The sequence below is a fragment of the Ursus americanus genome, chromosome 31 (genome assembly GCF_024610735.1).
Source record: "Ursus americanus isolate L20-20 chromosome 31, mUrsAme1.1.p, whole genome shotgun sequence".
Classification (NCBI taxonomy): Eukaryota; Metazoa; Chordata; class Mammalia; order Carnivora; family Ursidae; genus Ursus; species Ursus americanus.
Genome location: NC_142157.1, coordinates 9,755,904 through 9,770,144, shown reverse-complemented (window position 1 = coordinate 9,770,144; position 14,241 = coordinate 9,755,904). Strand labels below are relative to the sequence as shown.

Genomic DNA, 14,241 nt, shown 5'->3' with positions numbered 1-14,241 from the left:
TCTCAATTGAATTTATTTCCTAACTCTAGGATTCTCATTGCATGCTTTAGATTTCACTATATTATCTGTTAGATAATAATCATTACTAGAAACAGGTTTAGAATATCCATTCCAGAGCAGTTTTGCTTCAACTTATGTTCACTAACAAGTCAGTGCTGAGTGTTTTGGAATTTCTCTCAAGTAGTCCAGAGAGTAAAAATAAATAAAAATACATAATGCACTTCTTCTTGTTATTACATTTTTTTATAGTATGTAAAATAGGACAAAATGACATCTTTGTCTGTAGTAGTGTTATCTTTATTGTCTTGTTGGGACAGGTTTTTAAATATTTGTTTTACTATCCTTCAGGTTTTTATAATCCTGCATTGTTTCTTTATATAAAGTATCTTGCACTATTTGATATTTATTTCCAGCTTAGTTTAGATTCATTTACATAAAACATTTAATTGCCTTGAATTTCTAATTTGCCATTTCTTCTGTTCTTTTTAAATTCAGGAAGTAAATGCCATGATGAAACTCTACAGTTTGAAGTTTATACTGTTAATAGTTTTGTGCCCTCTGTCGGTTCTTTGGGAAATTACAAGACATGTTTTGATCAGTAGATGACTTTAAAAATATTTCTGATTAATTATTTTTTGCATTGTAACATTATGACTAGGAAACTTATTAAAAACACGTTCTGAAGTTTGATTTCTTTAAAAGACATTTTATCTTCATGGGTTTTGGTTTTTATAAATGTTAGACTTATGTAATTTTGGCTGAATTTTAAGACATCTATGCTCTCTTGATAAAATAAGTAGAATATTTTCCTTGCTTGCCAGAGGACTAGATAGCTAAGGTGTGAAAGTGAGGTGTAGAGCCTCTCATTTACAATTGTGTGTCTTTATTGGTAGTTACTAAAGAGCACATATGTAGTGTGTTTCCCTTATTATTTAAGTCATGTTTAGGAACTCTGATTTAAAAATTCTAAATTTTACAGCTACATCATGATTGTCAACATTTAAAAGAATGTTTTAATGTTAATGAATGTGTTTTATATTCAACCATTCACATTAAATTTTATATTGCAAATACATAATGCTTCAGATTATCTGATCATGGTGTTCCGAATATGCTTAGATATAGCAAGATATTTATGTATGTTCCCAGGTATGTGTTTCACTGTACTCTGGAACCATAATTTGGGGGTTTGAAAATTCTTTTTGTTTTTTGTTTTGAAGGATTGCCTTGAAAAGTTCTGAACTCCTTTATATGTATGGTGCTCTTGACTCAAGAGTGAGAGCCTTGGTGTTCAGTATCCGATGTTGGGCTCGAGCACATTCGTTAACGAGTAGTATTCCTGGTTCTTGGATTACAAATTTCTCTCTTACAATGATGGTCATCTTTTTTCTCCAGAGGCGATCACCCCCTATTCTTCCAACACTTGACTATCTAAAAACCCTAGCAGGTAAGACTAGAAGCAGTCTGTTTTCTCTTTCTGGCATTTTAAATGAATATAATTACCATGTGTTGTCAAAGACGTGTGTTTGTTTACTTTTCATAAAATTTGTCTTCTGTATTTGTAAAGCTTTGTGAATCTAAAATTTAAGTGTTTTTTATTTTTTTTAATGCCCGCTAGGGGTCATGAGAGCAGATGACTTGCGAAGCGGAGGCCTCTAGAGTTCTGTCCTATTTGTGTCAGTTGGCAAGGTTGTTTACAGCTATCATGAGACAGTTGGAGCCTCTCTCCTAGTTGACCGAGCCTGGGATAACCTTGGGAAAAAAAAAAACAGATTCCAGATACAGCTTTAGAGTAGATCAGAGTTTCGGCAATGGCTTTCCAAATCTGAATTTATTTCCAGATTTTTTTTAAAGATGCTAAAAACTGTTTCATAATGTTTTGAAGATCCGAAATGTGTTTTTTAGTTAAAAGTTTACAAGCAATCTTGGGTGAATTATTTTAAAATTAGTATGTTATTTATGCCATAAATGAGTTGACATTTTGGTAGACTGCTGAAGGAGATACTAAAGTATTAACAGTTCTAAACTCTAAAACGAAGATACATAACGGATACGCTCAAAATGTATAGTCGCTGTGTCTTCTACCCATCCTGTGTACTGCTGCCTGATAATACTTTCAGAGTACATCTCTGAATCTTCCCGGTTTAGAGTAACCTTCAAGGGGATTTTATTCCCTAGGGAATAAATCTGCGTTTACCTTGCTTGGTGTTGAAGATCTCTTACCCAGCCATACCCGACTTCCCGGCCTCTCGTCCCGCTGTCCCTCCGCAGGCGTTCCCACACTGCGCTCCGTACCGTGACGCCTCTCATCACGTTCCATCTTAGCTCTTTTGTTCATGTGATTTGTTTTTCTATCTGGACTGTGACTTCTCTCAGTTCTCTTCCATGCCACCTTCTCTCATTATCCAAATTAGAGGTAATTCCTTCCTGGGAACACTGTTAAGTACTGGTATAGCTTGAAACCGAGCTTTAAAAAAGCTCAGTGTGATAGGGTAATGGAGAGTAGGAAGTTTTCAGGAGGTGGGGTAGTGGTCCTATCTCCCACTTCCGAGGTTGAAGTAGAGGGACAACATCCATGGCCGCGCTCATGGCATTGTTTGGTGTCATTCATTCACTAAGTATTTATTGGTTACTTATTCTACATTGGGTGTTATTTTTGGTGCAGTGAGGATATGGGTGATATTGTCAGGTAACTCACAATCTGGTGGAAGCGTAAGACAGACACACGTACAGACAGACACACGTACTGTGGGTAGATCCTCACAATAAGCAACCTGTAAATAGCACTTCCTCTTCAACCTTTGCTGTGTGTGCTGATGCTTAGAACTACCCTCACTGAGACCTTTCTGGAGAAAAAATCATGGCACTTTTGGAGTTTAGAAGCTAAGGAAGGCAGAACCTATAAAAAGGAGGGAGAACGGAGGCGAGTCGATGTTGGGGGCAAACTGTGCCCAACATCCTGTTGCCCTTTTCCAGTCTCACACGTCCTGCTACTCCTGCCAGAGTTGGGCCCTTGACGTTCCCCTCCTGGGAGCATGTATACTACCTTCTCTCCTTACCTCCCTTTGTTTCTCACCAGTCTGTTTGCAACTAGCAGAGCTGTTGTCAAAAATTCGTTGTCATTGTATTATTTTCTCTTGGAATCCTTCAGGAACTTCCTAGAATCTTTTTAAAAAAATTTCTGCTAATTATTGTAGAAAAAGAGTGTGATTGATGGACAAACTTAAAATGACTTGTTGAGTTTTTATTCTAAATCTATTTTTTAAAACAATTTAACTTTATTCACATCTAATGTCATCCAAACATAGTTTTGGAATTCTTTAATTTTCTATTTTAAAACACCAGATTGGTTGTTTACAATTTTTTGTGTTAGCCTTTGAACACTGTAAGAGAAAGTTTCAGGTGGTTTTTTGCAGTTATTTCTCTACACACAGCACATTGTGGGTGTGAATTGCCAATAAATTTAAAAGCAAATTTGATAACATTACTGCTGCTTTTTGATTTTTGATTTTTGCAGTTCTGACAATACCTTGAATTTGTTACAAAAGAATTTTTCATAAATGAATGTATATTAAGGATGTGGTGAAGATTATCTTAAGGAGAATTTATCAAAATATTTTTTTTCTGTTCACGTAGGTATTTTTCAAATTCCATGTTTTTTATACTTCCTGATTTTAACCAGTGGTCCCACATTGGTATATATTCAACAGGATCTAAGAATAAAAACAATGTTAAACTCTGAAACAACCAAAACCATCTTGGGTGCTCTAGGGTTGATTGGCTGAGTGAGTTAAGTCTTACGTATAATCATTTTGTTTCTTGTAAGTTGTGCCTCTCCCTCGATATTCAGATAGAGGCGCTCGATTTGTCTTTTTTAAAAAAGAAAAATATTTGCTTGCTTGCTTGCTTGCTTGTTTATTAATAGAAAGCGGCATGAACTTCTGGAACACCTTCCAGCACTTCTAGGGCTTTATAAACCTGGTTGGAACCTAGAATAAATCCAGACATCATAGAGTTGTAGTTAGGGTCTCTTTGATCTTCCTTTTCCTCGTCTCTCTGACATTCACTTCTGTGTGCAAATCTGGAGGCTCAGCACTCTAACCTCCTTGCCGATCCTCAGATGTTTTGTTCTTGTTTACATCTCTGCCCTTGCCTGAAATTGCCTTCTTTGCAGTATCTCCTCTTTTCCCATGGAGAGAACCTCTTTGGGATTATGCCGGGAAGAGAGAAGACAGCCGAGTCCAGGATCTCATTTGTTAGGTCACTCCTGGCTTTCTCCCTCCTGCCTTCCTGCCAGGAGGTAGCGCTCTCTTGGCTTCCAACCACCCGGTACACACGTGTATTGTAACAGCTATCCCGTGGCCGACTTGTTTCACCTGCCTGTGTTGGCCGCGCCTTTCTAGGGCAGGCGGCCTTTGATTTATTTCTGCATCTTCTGTTCCTGGCATAGTATTGGGTCCATAGAAGTTCAGTAAATAGATTTCAGAGGATTGGCTGAACGTTTTACAGTTGAAAGCTTTTTGTACTGAGCACGATGGCAACTTTCGTATTTTGGTTACTCTTGAATTTCTGTTTGTGTTTTCTCATAATCTCTACTCCTTTCCCCACTATGTCTCTTATTGTGTGTTCCCTCTTATTTTGACTTTGCTGCCGTTGTTACATTTACTTCTGCACTTCGTGATTTCTGCGGTGTTGTCCTCTCATAAACAGCTGTTTGAGTACAGCTTTCTGTTTAGGATCCCTGTGCTTCCTTCCTGTGACGAATTAAAGGTTTGAGGAAGAAATGACCGGGTATAGTATCTTTGGCCGTGTTGATGCAGAAACCCCAGAATGGAAGAGAGTTTTAATTGGTAGCTCTGTGTGAGCCAGTAACAGTTTATTGGGTGCTAACTCTGTGCCAGGCCCTTGGCTAAAAAGTCTTACACACCGTCTCATTCAGTCCTCCCAGCAAATCTTATGAGGCACGTTTACTGTTTTCATTTTATAGGTGAGAAAACTTTGAGAGGTTTTCCAAATTTCTTAAGGTAACTGAAATATAATACACCTGGAAGTACATGGGTGTCTATGTATCAGTTTTCACAAACTGAACACACCCATGGAAACACCACCCTGACTGAATAAATACCGCGGAAGCATTGGCTGTCTTCCCTTCTGATCCCTCCACGCCCTCCCCACCCCCCTTTTCAACATCATGGATTCATTTTACCTGTTTACGTCCCTTAGGTAAAGGGCATCATATAGTGTGGATTGTTTTGCTTCTGGTTTCTTCCCTCTCAACATTATGTTTAAGAGATTCATTCCTACTGTTCGTGTATTTGTGGACCACTCGTTTTCATTGTGGCACAGTACTCTTTTCGTGAATATACCAAAAAATATTTTTAATTCTACTTTTGATGGGCATGTGAATCATTTATAGTTTGGGACTATGACAGGTAATTGCTAATATCATTCTAGCACATTTCTTTTGGTGAGCACAGGCACTCCTATTTGTCAAGTATAAACTAGGAATAGAATTTCTGAGTCTTGGGATTTGGGTATATTCAGCTTCAATAGACACTACCAAACAGTTTTCCAAAATGTAAACTCCCACAGGCATTATGGACAAGTTCTAATTGCTCTGTATCTTTGCCAGCACATGGTATTATCTTGTTTTTATGGTAGCTGTTCTTAAATGCATGTGTAGTGGCGGCACGGTGTGTTTTGATTTTCTTTTCCCTAATGACTAATGAAGTTGAGCACATTTTCATATCTACATCAGTCATTTGGGTAATTCTTGTGATGTTTCTTTAAGTCTTTTGCCTGTTTTTCTCTTGGCCTGTCTTTCTTAAAGATTCATTTATAGGAATTCTTTGTATATTCCGCATATGAGTCCTTTGTCGCATGTTACGAATTTATGTGTAGATCTTTATATCTCAAATAAATACATACTGTGGTTCCCTTTTCACTCTCTTAATGCTGTTTGGTGAAAAGGACTGAATTTTAAAGTTCAGTTCTATCAAAGTACAGATTTACATAGTAGGTAAAGAGTAAAATATTCTATATACTTGTTAACGATAACTCACACTCTGAGCCTGTGCCTTCTGTTCCTGTTGCCTCGCTCTGTAGGCAACCGCTTTTAACTCTTAACTGATCGGTTTGCTACTATAAACTATATCTTCAAAATAAAGTGTTTTAATTTCTGTATTTAACTGGGGAGTGTATTTGGCATATACAACATTATATTGGTTTTAGATGTAGAGCTTGGTGATTCAGTATTTGTATATGTTGCAAAATGATGACCATGTTTTTTGATTTTCAGTCTTAGGCATTTGTATGACTTCCCTTTATGGAAGAAGAGGAATTACCTTTTTTTCCTCACCTTACACACATCTCTTCCATCCCTCATATTCTGAATATGGCTATGGCTTAATTTTGCTATGCAGTTTTTATACTATTATGACTATGTAAATGCTATTCCTGTTTAATCTATGGAGTAAACTAAAATTAATTTCCTTTCCTGCCCAACTTTTTCTACTCTTCGGAGTTAATAGTTTTTAATACTACTTATTTTCTTGTTTGCTTAGTTTTTTATGTACTTAACACTACTTGAATCTCTGGCTTGCTACTAGTTGTCCAAATCTTGTGTCAAAACAGTCAATCATCAAATATTCTATTAATTAATTCTTTATGTAGCCTCTATTTCCAAATAGTTCTTTTTTCTTCATTTTATTTCATTTTTCATTTTAAGTTTAGTGTCATGTTAGTGACCTTCCTCAGGTGTCTGATAATCTTTGACTTTCCGCCCATGGTTGAGTTAGGAACTAAAAAGTTCATTTGAATCTCTGAGCTTAGGTGGGGCTTGTTGACTATGAGCTTCATTGTAGGGTAATGTAGCTGGACTGTTTTATTGGTGGGCACTTTTTATGCCACTATCTCTGAGTCATTCCTCTTGAGCTAGTCACATTCCCCAGAAATAACTCTTAATATTTTTCTGGAAGAAAAGACCCTGTTACTAGCATGCTGTCACTCTGACATTTACTACGCTTTTGTTCACTTACTGTTGCTTTTAGAACAATTTTCCTACCCTCAGCTGTGTCTCCTATCTCTCTGTGTAGATACCCTTTCTTTTGCCCTTTCCAAAGTAAGCCTAAGGTTTTCTGTCAGGGAAGAAGAGATCTGGGGGAGTCTAACTGCTCCTTCAACCATCAAGCTTCCTGTCCCGGTGCTTCCAGTCAGACCTGGTGCTTACAGCTCCTGAGTTGTTGGGAGCTCTCCCTTGTAGATCGGGTTTTTTCTTGGCTTTCTTTACTGCTAGTTTAGGATTCAGTCTTTTCAGATCTCCTGTCTTTGCTACTTGTCCATCTCTTCTTCAACTGAAAAATTTTTGGTTGTTCCTATTTCTTCTGTTCTCCACCTTTAAGATTTTGTGTCATTTTACTCTCATTTCCTTGGTATTTTGGGAGGGGTGAGGGTAGATGCTTGTGTTCATTTTATCATCTTTACCCCACAGCATGTGCTCTTAACCAGTATATAGGCTCCCGCTTCGAGAGGCTGAGTGTTATTGGAGCATATGGCGTGGTGGGAGAAGCAGGTAGAACTTTACCCTGTCTGTTGATGAGCATAAGTGATTAATAGGGAACAGTCTATATTATGGATGTGCACATGTGAAGAATACTGTCTGAGTCACAGTCTGGAGTTGAGTGAGCTATGAGGCAATAAATAAAGCTCCTTTGAAACATGGATATAACCGTAACACTTACATTCTTCACAAGGTTAGATCCGAGTATTTGAGAGCAGTTGCTGGAATGTGCATTTCAGAAAGCATTCTGGCTGGGTGTGTTAGAAGGAAACGAAATGGCAATGTGTCTAAGTGTATAGCGCCTCGCCCCCTCGTATTAAACAGTCTGCATGAATTAGTACAGCAGGGATCACCTATTGGCTTCTCCTGTTCAGTTACTGCTGATCCATGGCATACTGGAAGGCTCGGACCTGTTAATAGTTATAATAGAAGCCGAATATAGTTGGATGACTTTTAGCTATTCAAGCTTTGTTCCAGTAAGCTCCTCTTACAAAAATAGGACATCATAAAAGATTTGTTATCAAAGAAAAAAAATGCCTTCCAAAGAACTTTGTGCCTGTTACGCCCCTTACATATGTGCCTGTCCTCTTCAAGTGACTTGCTAGAAATACATGTAGCTGGCATAGTGTAGATTTTGCTCTTTTGACTGGAAAGATTAACCTAAATAATTATACAACCCATAGACATGATATTCTGTACTGCAATACCTGAGTAATCTATTAAGAGTGCCAGTAATGATCTCTGTGACTAATTATGAATTACAATGGTATGGATATCAGTTCCCTGAAAAAGTGTGGGTAAGTTATCAGTCTGGCTATGTCTGTGAGAACGTTACTCAGTGAATTTTATTTGTCATGTACACTGTGCCGAAAAAGAGTAATGGATGTACCAATCCATGAGGCTCTAAGGCTTCCAAAGGAAGCAAGGAAATCAGTAGAACTTTCTGTGATGATGGAAATGTTCTAAATCCATGTTGTGTGTAGTAGGGTAGGCACTGGTCACTTGTGGCTGTTGGGCACTTGAAGTATGATTAGTGTGGTCGAGGAACTGAATTTTTTATTTTAATAGCCACATGTGGCTGGTGGCTATTATATTGGACCGTGTGGATGTTGTCTGGGTGTTACAGTAGAGAAATGGGGGAGAGAGGATAGGAGGGGAAAGACTTGACAGCCAATCTGCTAGGTTTGAATGCCTTAGGGATTTTGAAAAAACAAAGATGGACCTATCTTACGTCAGGGATACTTTTTTTTTTCCCTCAAGTATTAATACTTTCTGTTAAAAACCCTTCTGGTGAAGACCAGCGATCACAGAGACAGTCTCAGTTTTTCATTATTGTACAGTTCTAGAAATATTTTAATGTGGACCTCATTTTTCTATAGTAGTAATGCTTTAATTGGAAATACGTTTGTGAAAAAAGACACAGCAGCTAAAAGAACATCAATATATATGATTGGCACTGTGTCACAAGAAATATAACTGCTAATGATTTGAAAGAGTAAAACGTGTCTGGGCCCCATAAAAAATAGATCTAAGTGTGGGGTGCCTCGGTGGCTCAGCCGGTTAAGCATCTGACTTCGACTTCAGTCATGATCTCAGGGTCCCAGGATGGAGCAGAGCGTCAGGCGCCACCGTCAGAAATCAAGGTTGTCCCCCCCACCCATGTACACACTCTTGCGCGCGCTCTCTCCCCCTCTCTCAAATAAATAAATAAAATCTTTTTAAAAAAATAGTTCTAAGTGTAACTGTAAGTTCTTTAGGGTACTACAGTTGCATAATAGATGACAGAAAATTTGCTATTAAAATTAGTATGTGGGGTGCCTGGGTGGCTCAGTTCGTTAAGCATCCAACTCTTGGTTTCCACTCAGGTCGTGATCTCAGGGTCTTGGAATTGAACCCCACATCAGGCTCTGCTCAGCGCAGTCTACTTTCCCTCTCCCCCTGCCTGTCACCATGCGCACATTCTTTCTAAATAAATAAATCTTTTTAAATAATAAATAAAATTAATATGTTAGAATCTAGTGTAACTTTTGAGAAATTATATTAGTAACCCAAGTCTTAACAAAAAATACCAAAACCACAAAAAAAGGGAGACAAAAATTAGAAGGACCCTTATTTATCTCTTTCTGATTTCTATATTTAATCCCCCTGTTGGGGATTATAACATTCAAACTATCATTGATCGTTCAGATTACTGGCTATGTGTCTGCTGTATGCTAGACACTTGTGGCTAGACTGGTTGTGGAGAGAGGGAGTAGTGACTGGGACAGTGACATTTGTAATCCCAGACTGGGGTAGGGGAGTGGGCAATGTGCATACATAATCACAGTGTAGTCAGATAAGTGCTCACAGAGTGTGAAATAACTAACGGAGGAGGATGGCCAGCTTGGAGTTAGGAAATGCTGTCAGATGAAGTGGCTGTTAATTCGATTTTCGAAGAGGGAATTTGCCTGCTGTTGTACGGTGGAAGGTAGATTAGAGTGGGTGAGGGATTTCATGCTGGCTGTATATTTATCATGAGGGGAATGATTCCTTCTGAAGATACAAATACTATTAGAAAAGGTGAATGCGTAAGTCCAGGGTGCTGTTTACTTTGTGGTAGTGAATTCTAGTTGCTAGAGTACTGCATTTTAGAAATTACCAGAAGCTCTTCAAAACTCTTAGAGCATTCAGTTTGTGTCATGGATGAATTGTTGAAAATATATGCATGAAGGGGTGATAAGGATGGAAATGGAGGGGAAATTAAATGTTATTGATCAAAGATAGAGCCAAGATTTGAGTTGGTGAAAGATGGGAACTATCTACATTTTCATTTATAACTGAAAAACTGATGACCTCAAAAGATAGATTAAGAATCATTGGGTTGTTGATGGACAATTTTAGTATGTTAAAAAAAATGAAATGCTAATTTCACTGTACTATAATTAGTCTCAAATCTTTTTGGTAAGGAGTTTTAAATCCTATTAACTGTAAATATATATAACACTGACTAATAAAAGGACACATGAATCTGTAACTTTGATTTGGTTAATTATAGATTCCTTTTCTGAAGTAGGCAATATCTTTGAAACATGAAATATTTTCCATTTCTGTTTTTTGAAGATGCAGAAGATAAATGTATAATAGAAGGCCACAACTGTACATTTATTCGTGACTTGAATAGAATTAAACCTTCAGGAAACACAGAAACACTAGGTAGGTGTTTTTTTCTTTTTGTTTGTTTGTTTTTAATTGAAACAGACCTTCCTCTTATTTTCCTTGTTTTATTTTCTTGCAGAATCACTATTGAAAGAATTTTTTGAATATTTTGGCAATTTCGCTTTCAACAAAAATTCTATTAATATTCGACAGGTAAATAATATTTTAATATTTGATGACTAAGTGTCTGGTCTTCTGCTGTACTAGTATTTAATTAGTTTTCTAAGTACTCTAATGTGTTAGTGTATTTCAACTCCACTGTAATAGATAGTAATAAGGAAACTGATGCCTAGAGGAGCTGCATAAGATCATTCATCTAGTTATTTGGAAGAGCAAAAGCCAGCTGTTTCGGCGTCTGATACTGCATCCTTCAAAATGTGGAATACATTCTGAAAAATTTTTGGGAAAACATAATTTTATCTGCAGTTCTTGTTAAACTGCTTTTGTGTTCATGGGAGACGTAGGATATGTAGCCCTATAGATTTTGGTGATTCAATTTGAGCTCTAAATTTATTTAGGCAAATGAAGTTATGATTTTGGTTCATATGAATAGCTGGAATAATAGACTTTTTTTTTTTTTTTTTTTTTAAAGAAAATCCAGAGCAGAACCCTAGGCAAAATTTGTTATCAAGTGAGGGATACTTTGACGTAGCTGTTTGGGTTTATTCTGTTTATGATTTGGGTACTTGGTTACAACCATTGTAAGATTGGCTACATAAAACACATAATCAGATACTCTCTTTTTGTTGTTTTATTCAGCTCTTCCTTTTTTCATTCTTGCCTCTTATCCTGCTCATGGAAATTTTGTTTAACAACAACAAAAAAGTGTGGGGAAGGGAGAAGGAGGGGACACAGAGCTCTGGAGTGCAAGCTAATATGGCATTAGATTCCATATGAGGAAAAGGTCACTGATCACATGAAGTTCTTTATCCTTTTCGTACTCTTACCCCGAGGTGTCAGAGATGATGGACAGGCAGGACCCCTGCTGGGCAGGGCAGGAGAGAAGTTAGGGAATATAGAGGTGCTGCTCACATTGGAGAATCTTGGCCATTTGTTTTGTTAATATTTTAGTAATACATGTGATATCATTTGAAAGAGGAAAAAATTATATATGCTAATGTGTCACTGCTGGTCATATGAGTCACAACTTTAGCTTTTCTTTTTATTTCTGTGGGATGTTGTCTTACCTGTCGGAGCCTTATATGAGTTGGATCTTTAGGAATGTAATAGGAAACTTTCAGTGTTTTAAAATGAATAATGAATAATCCTTTGTTCCTTCTCTTACTCTCTAACGTTATTCTTGGGAAACATTAATTACTGTATCTAATTTAAGGATTCTAATTTTGTGTGCTTCTATTACGTTTTTAGCAAGTCTCAAAAATAAGTGTGTCTTCATTTTATTTTCTGCTATGTTTCATTTTTTTCCCTTCCTTGCTTTATCCTCTTAGGTCAAAGTTGATACTTTAAGAATATTTCTGTTGATTGAGTTAGTCTAGATATACGTCTCATCTGAGCATCATCATCCATAGCTCATAAACCTAATTTATTTTTCTCTAAAGAATAATTGCAGAACTATAGTGGTAAAAAAAAATCAGAAGTACACACACAGACACACAGAGATACATACACACAAATACATAGCATGTATACATACCCAGTTCTCTTAGGAAAGCAATTCTTTACTCTGCAAAGTAAATGCTGGGATTTTCCCTGTTTTTGACATTTTATTAAACTAAATTGTTCTTATAGCTGAGCCTTTCATATATTTATACATTTTGTCTTCCTTATGATAATCTGTAGGGAAGGGAACAAAACAAACCTGAGTGTTCTCCACTGCACATTCAGAATCCTTTTGAAACTTCTCTCAACATCAGCAAAAATGTAAATCAAAGCCAGCTACAAAAATTTGTAGATCTGGCCAGAGAAAGTGCCTGGATTTTAAGTCAGGAAGATAAAGATCGCCCTTCCCCATCAAGTAATCAGCCGTGGGGGCTGGCAATGCTGCTGCAGCCTTCTGTGGTAAGTAGTGTGTCTCTTGCCAAGAAGAAAAGGAGGAAGCCTGCAAGTGAAAGAATTAAAAATTTGCTGGAATCCATAAAAAGTCACAGTCCTGAAAATGACACAGACACCAATGGGAAGAGAACGGTCAGTACTCAGGCATAGCGGGTGCCTCCTTTGCTTGAAGAACTGGTTTTCTCGGACAAAATGCTCTTGGACTGCCTGTGAAACCTGGGGTGAAACTTTCATATATACCCATTTTCATCTGATGTCTCTTTTCGTGATCTTCTCACTGGGCTTCTTTCTGGTCTGAAGTTCTGGGACATTTTCAGTCTGATAAGACTCAGATCCATCGGCACTTGAGAACGGCCGCCACAAGGAATAAGTGATAGAGGATTGGAAGGGACTTCAGATCAACTATACAAAGCAAGTGGTAAAAATCCGTTTTAGAATCAAACCATCATTGATTTCTACATTAGGCCCTGGATGGAAATCATTTAAAAGGACTTCTGGGTATGTACATATGTAGTCTGTGAATACAATAAAGCTTCAGAATTTGCTAGTACTCCTTAGTATGTATTTTTGTATTTTTCAAGCGAAGTGCTCTTATTGACATATAAATTAAAATAGGTTCTCCTGTTTTATTTCATATATAAATTAGAACAGATTTCCAAAAATGTTCATGTTTTTAAAAGATACGAATGCAGACACTTCATTCACTACCATCTAAGCCAGATACATAAAAATATTGGTACATTGTAGATATTAGGTACTTTTTCTGTTTTCAAAAATAAAACCCTGTTTCTACTATATGATATTCTCAGTATCCTTTTTCTTATCTTTTGAAACCTCCTTTCTTCCTGATCAAAACAGATACATATGGAAATATAATTTCCATACATTCCCTGTGGAGTAACTTTTGGTTTCAGAAGCCAATAAAATAGTGCTTGAAAACAGGGGCTTCCTGATAAATTACTCAGCCTCTCAGGGCCCCGGTTGTTTTCTCTGTTAAAAGGGGCTGGTAATAGTGCCTACTTCACAGATTTCTGTGAAGATTACATGAGGTACGTAAGAAAGTGCTGGAGTCTGGCATGTTAGGCGTGTTACTTTTATTTTTTGATTTTCGTGGTATATAAGTTGTCATTCTTGCTACTCAGAATTCAGATTTACAGTTTCTAGTGGTTGTCAAAATCGTTTCCCATCTGAATTTTAGGTCAGAAACTCTAAGGCGCTCTGCTTGGGATATTTTGGGGGACTCACTAATAGAATCGTTACGAAGCAGTGGAGTTCTGCGCTCACGTGGCTGTGCTGTTTTGATTTCACATCTGAAACCAACAGACGTGTCCGTATTCTTTAATACATATGTGGCATTCTTTTATACAAACAAGTAGCAGTGTTCTTTTATACAGTTCTTTTAAAAGCCATTTTTCATTTGTTCTTTAATTAGGTTTACTCTCTTGGGCTAGAATCTGTACTAAGAATTAAAAAGA

General features: G+C 37.2%; 1 protein-coding gene across 4 annotated transcripts in view; it reads left to right on the top strand.

The window, feature by feature from the left end:
• Positions 1–14,241, top strand: part of MTPAP (mitochondrial poly(A) polymerase) — a 34,628-nt gene that overhangs the window by 11,805 nt on the left and 8,582 nt on the right. For 2 of the 4 annotated variants that reach the window (XR_006782473.2, XR_006782472.2), the window contains exons 6-9: positions 1,221–1,447; positions 10,658–10,750; positions 10,833–10,906; positions 12,554–13,264. Coding sequence is in view for 2 of the 4 variants with exons in the window: in XM_045812822.2 (XP_045668778.1) it covers positions 1,221–1,447; positions 10,658–10,750; positions 10,833–10,906; positions 12,554–12,916 (757 nt within the window). In the remaining 2 variants the exon portion in view is untranslated. Of the gene's footprint in view, positions 1–1,220; positions 1,448–10,657; positions 10,751–10,832; positions 10,907–12,553; positions 13,317–14,241 lie in introns of those variants that run through there. The other 2 variants (XM_087857576.1, XM_045812822.2) reach the window with 2 other exon arrangements.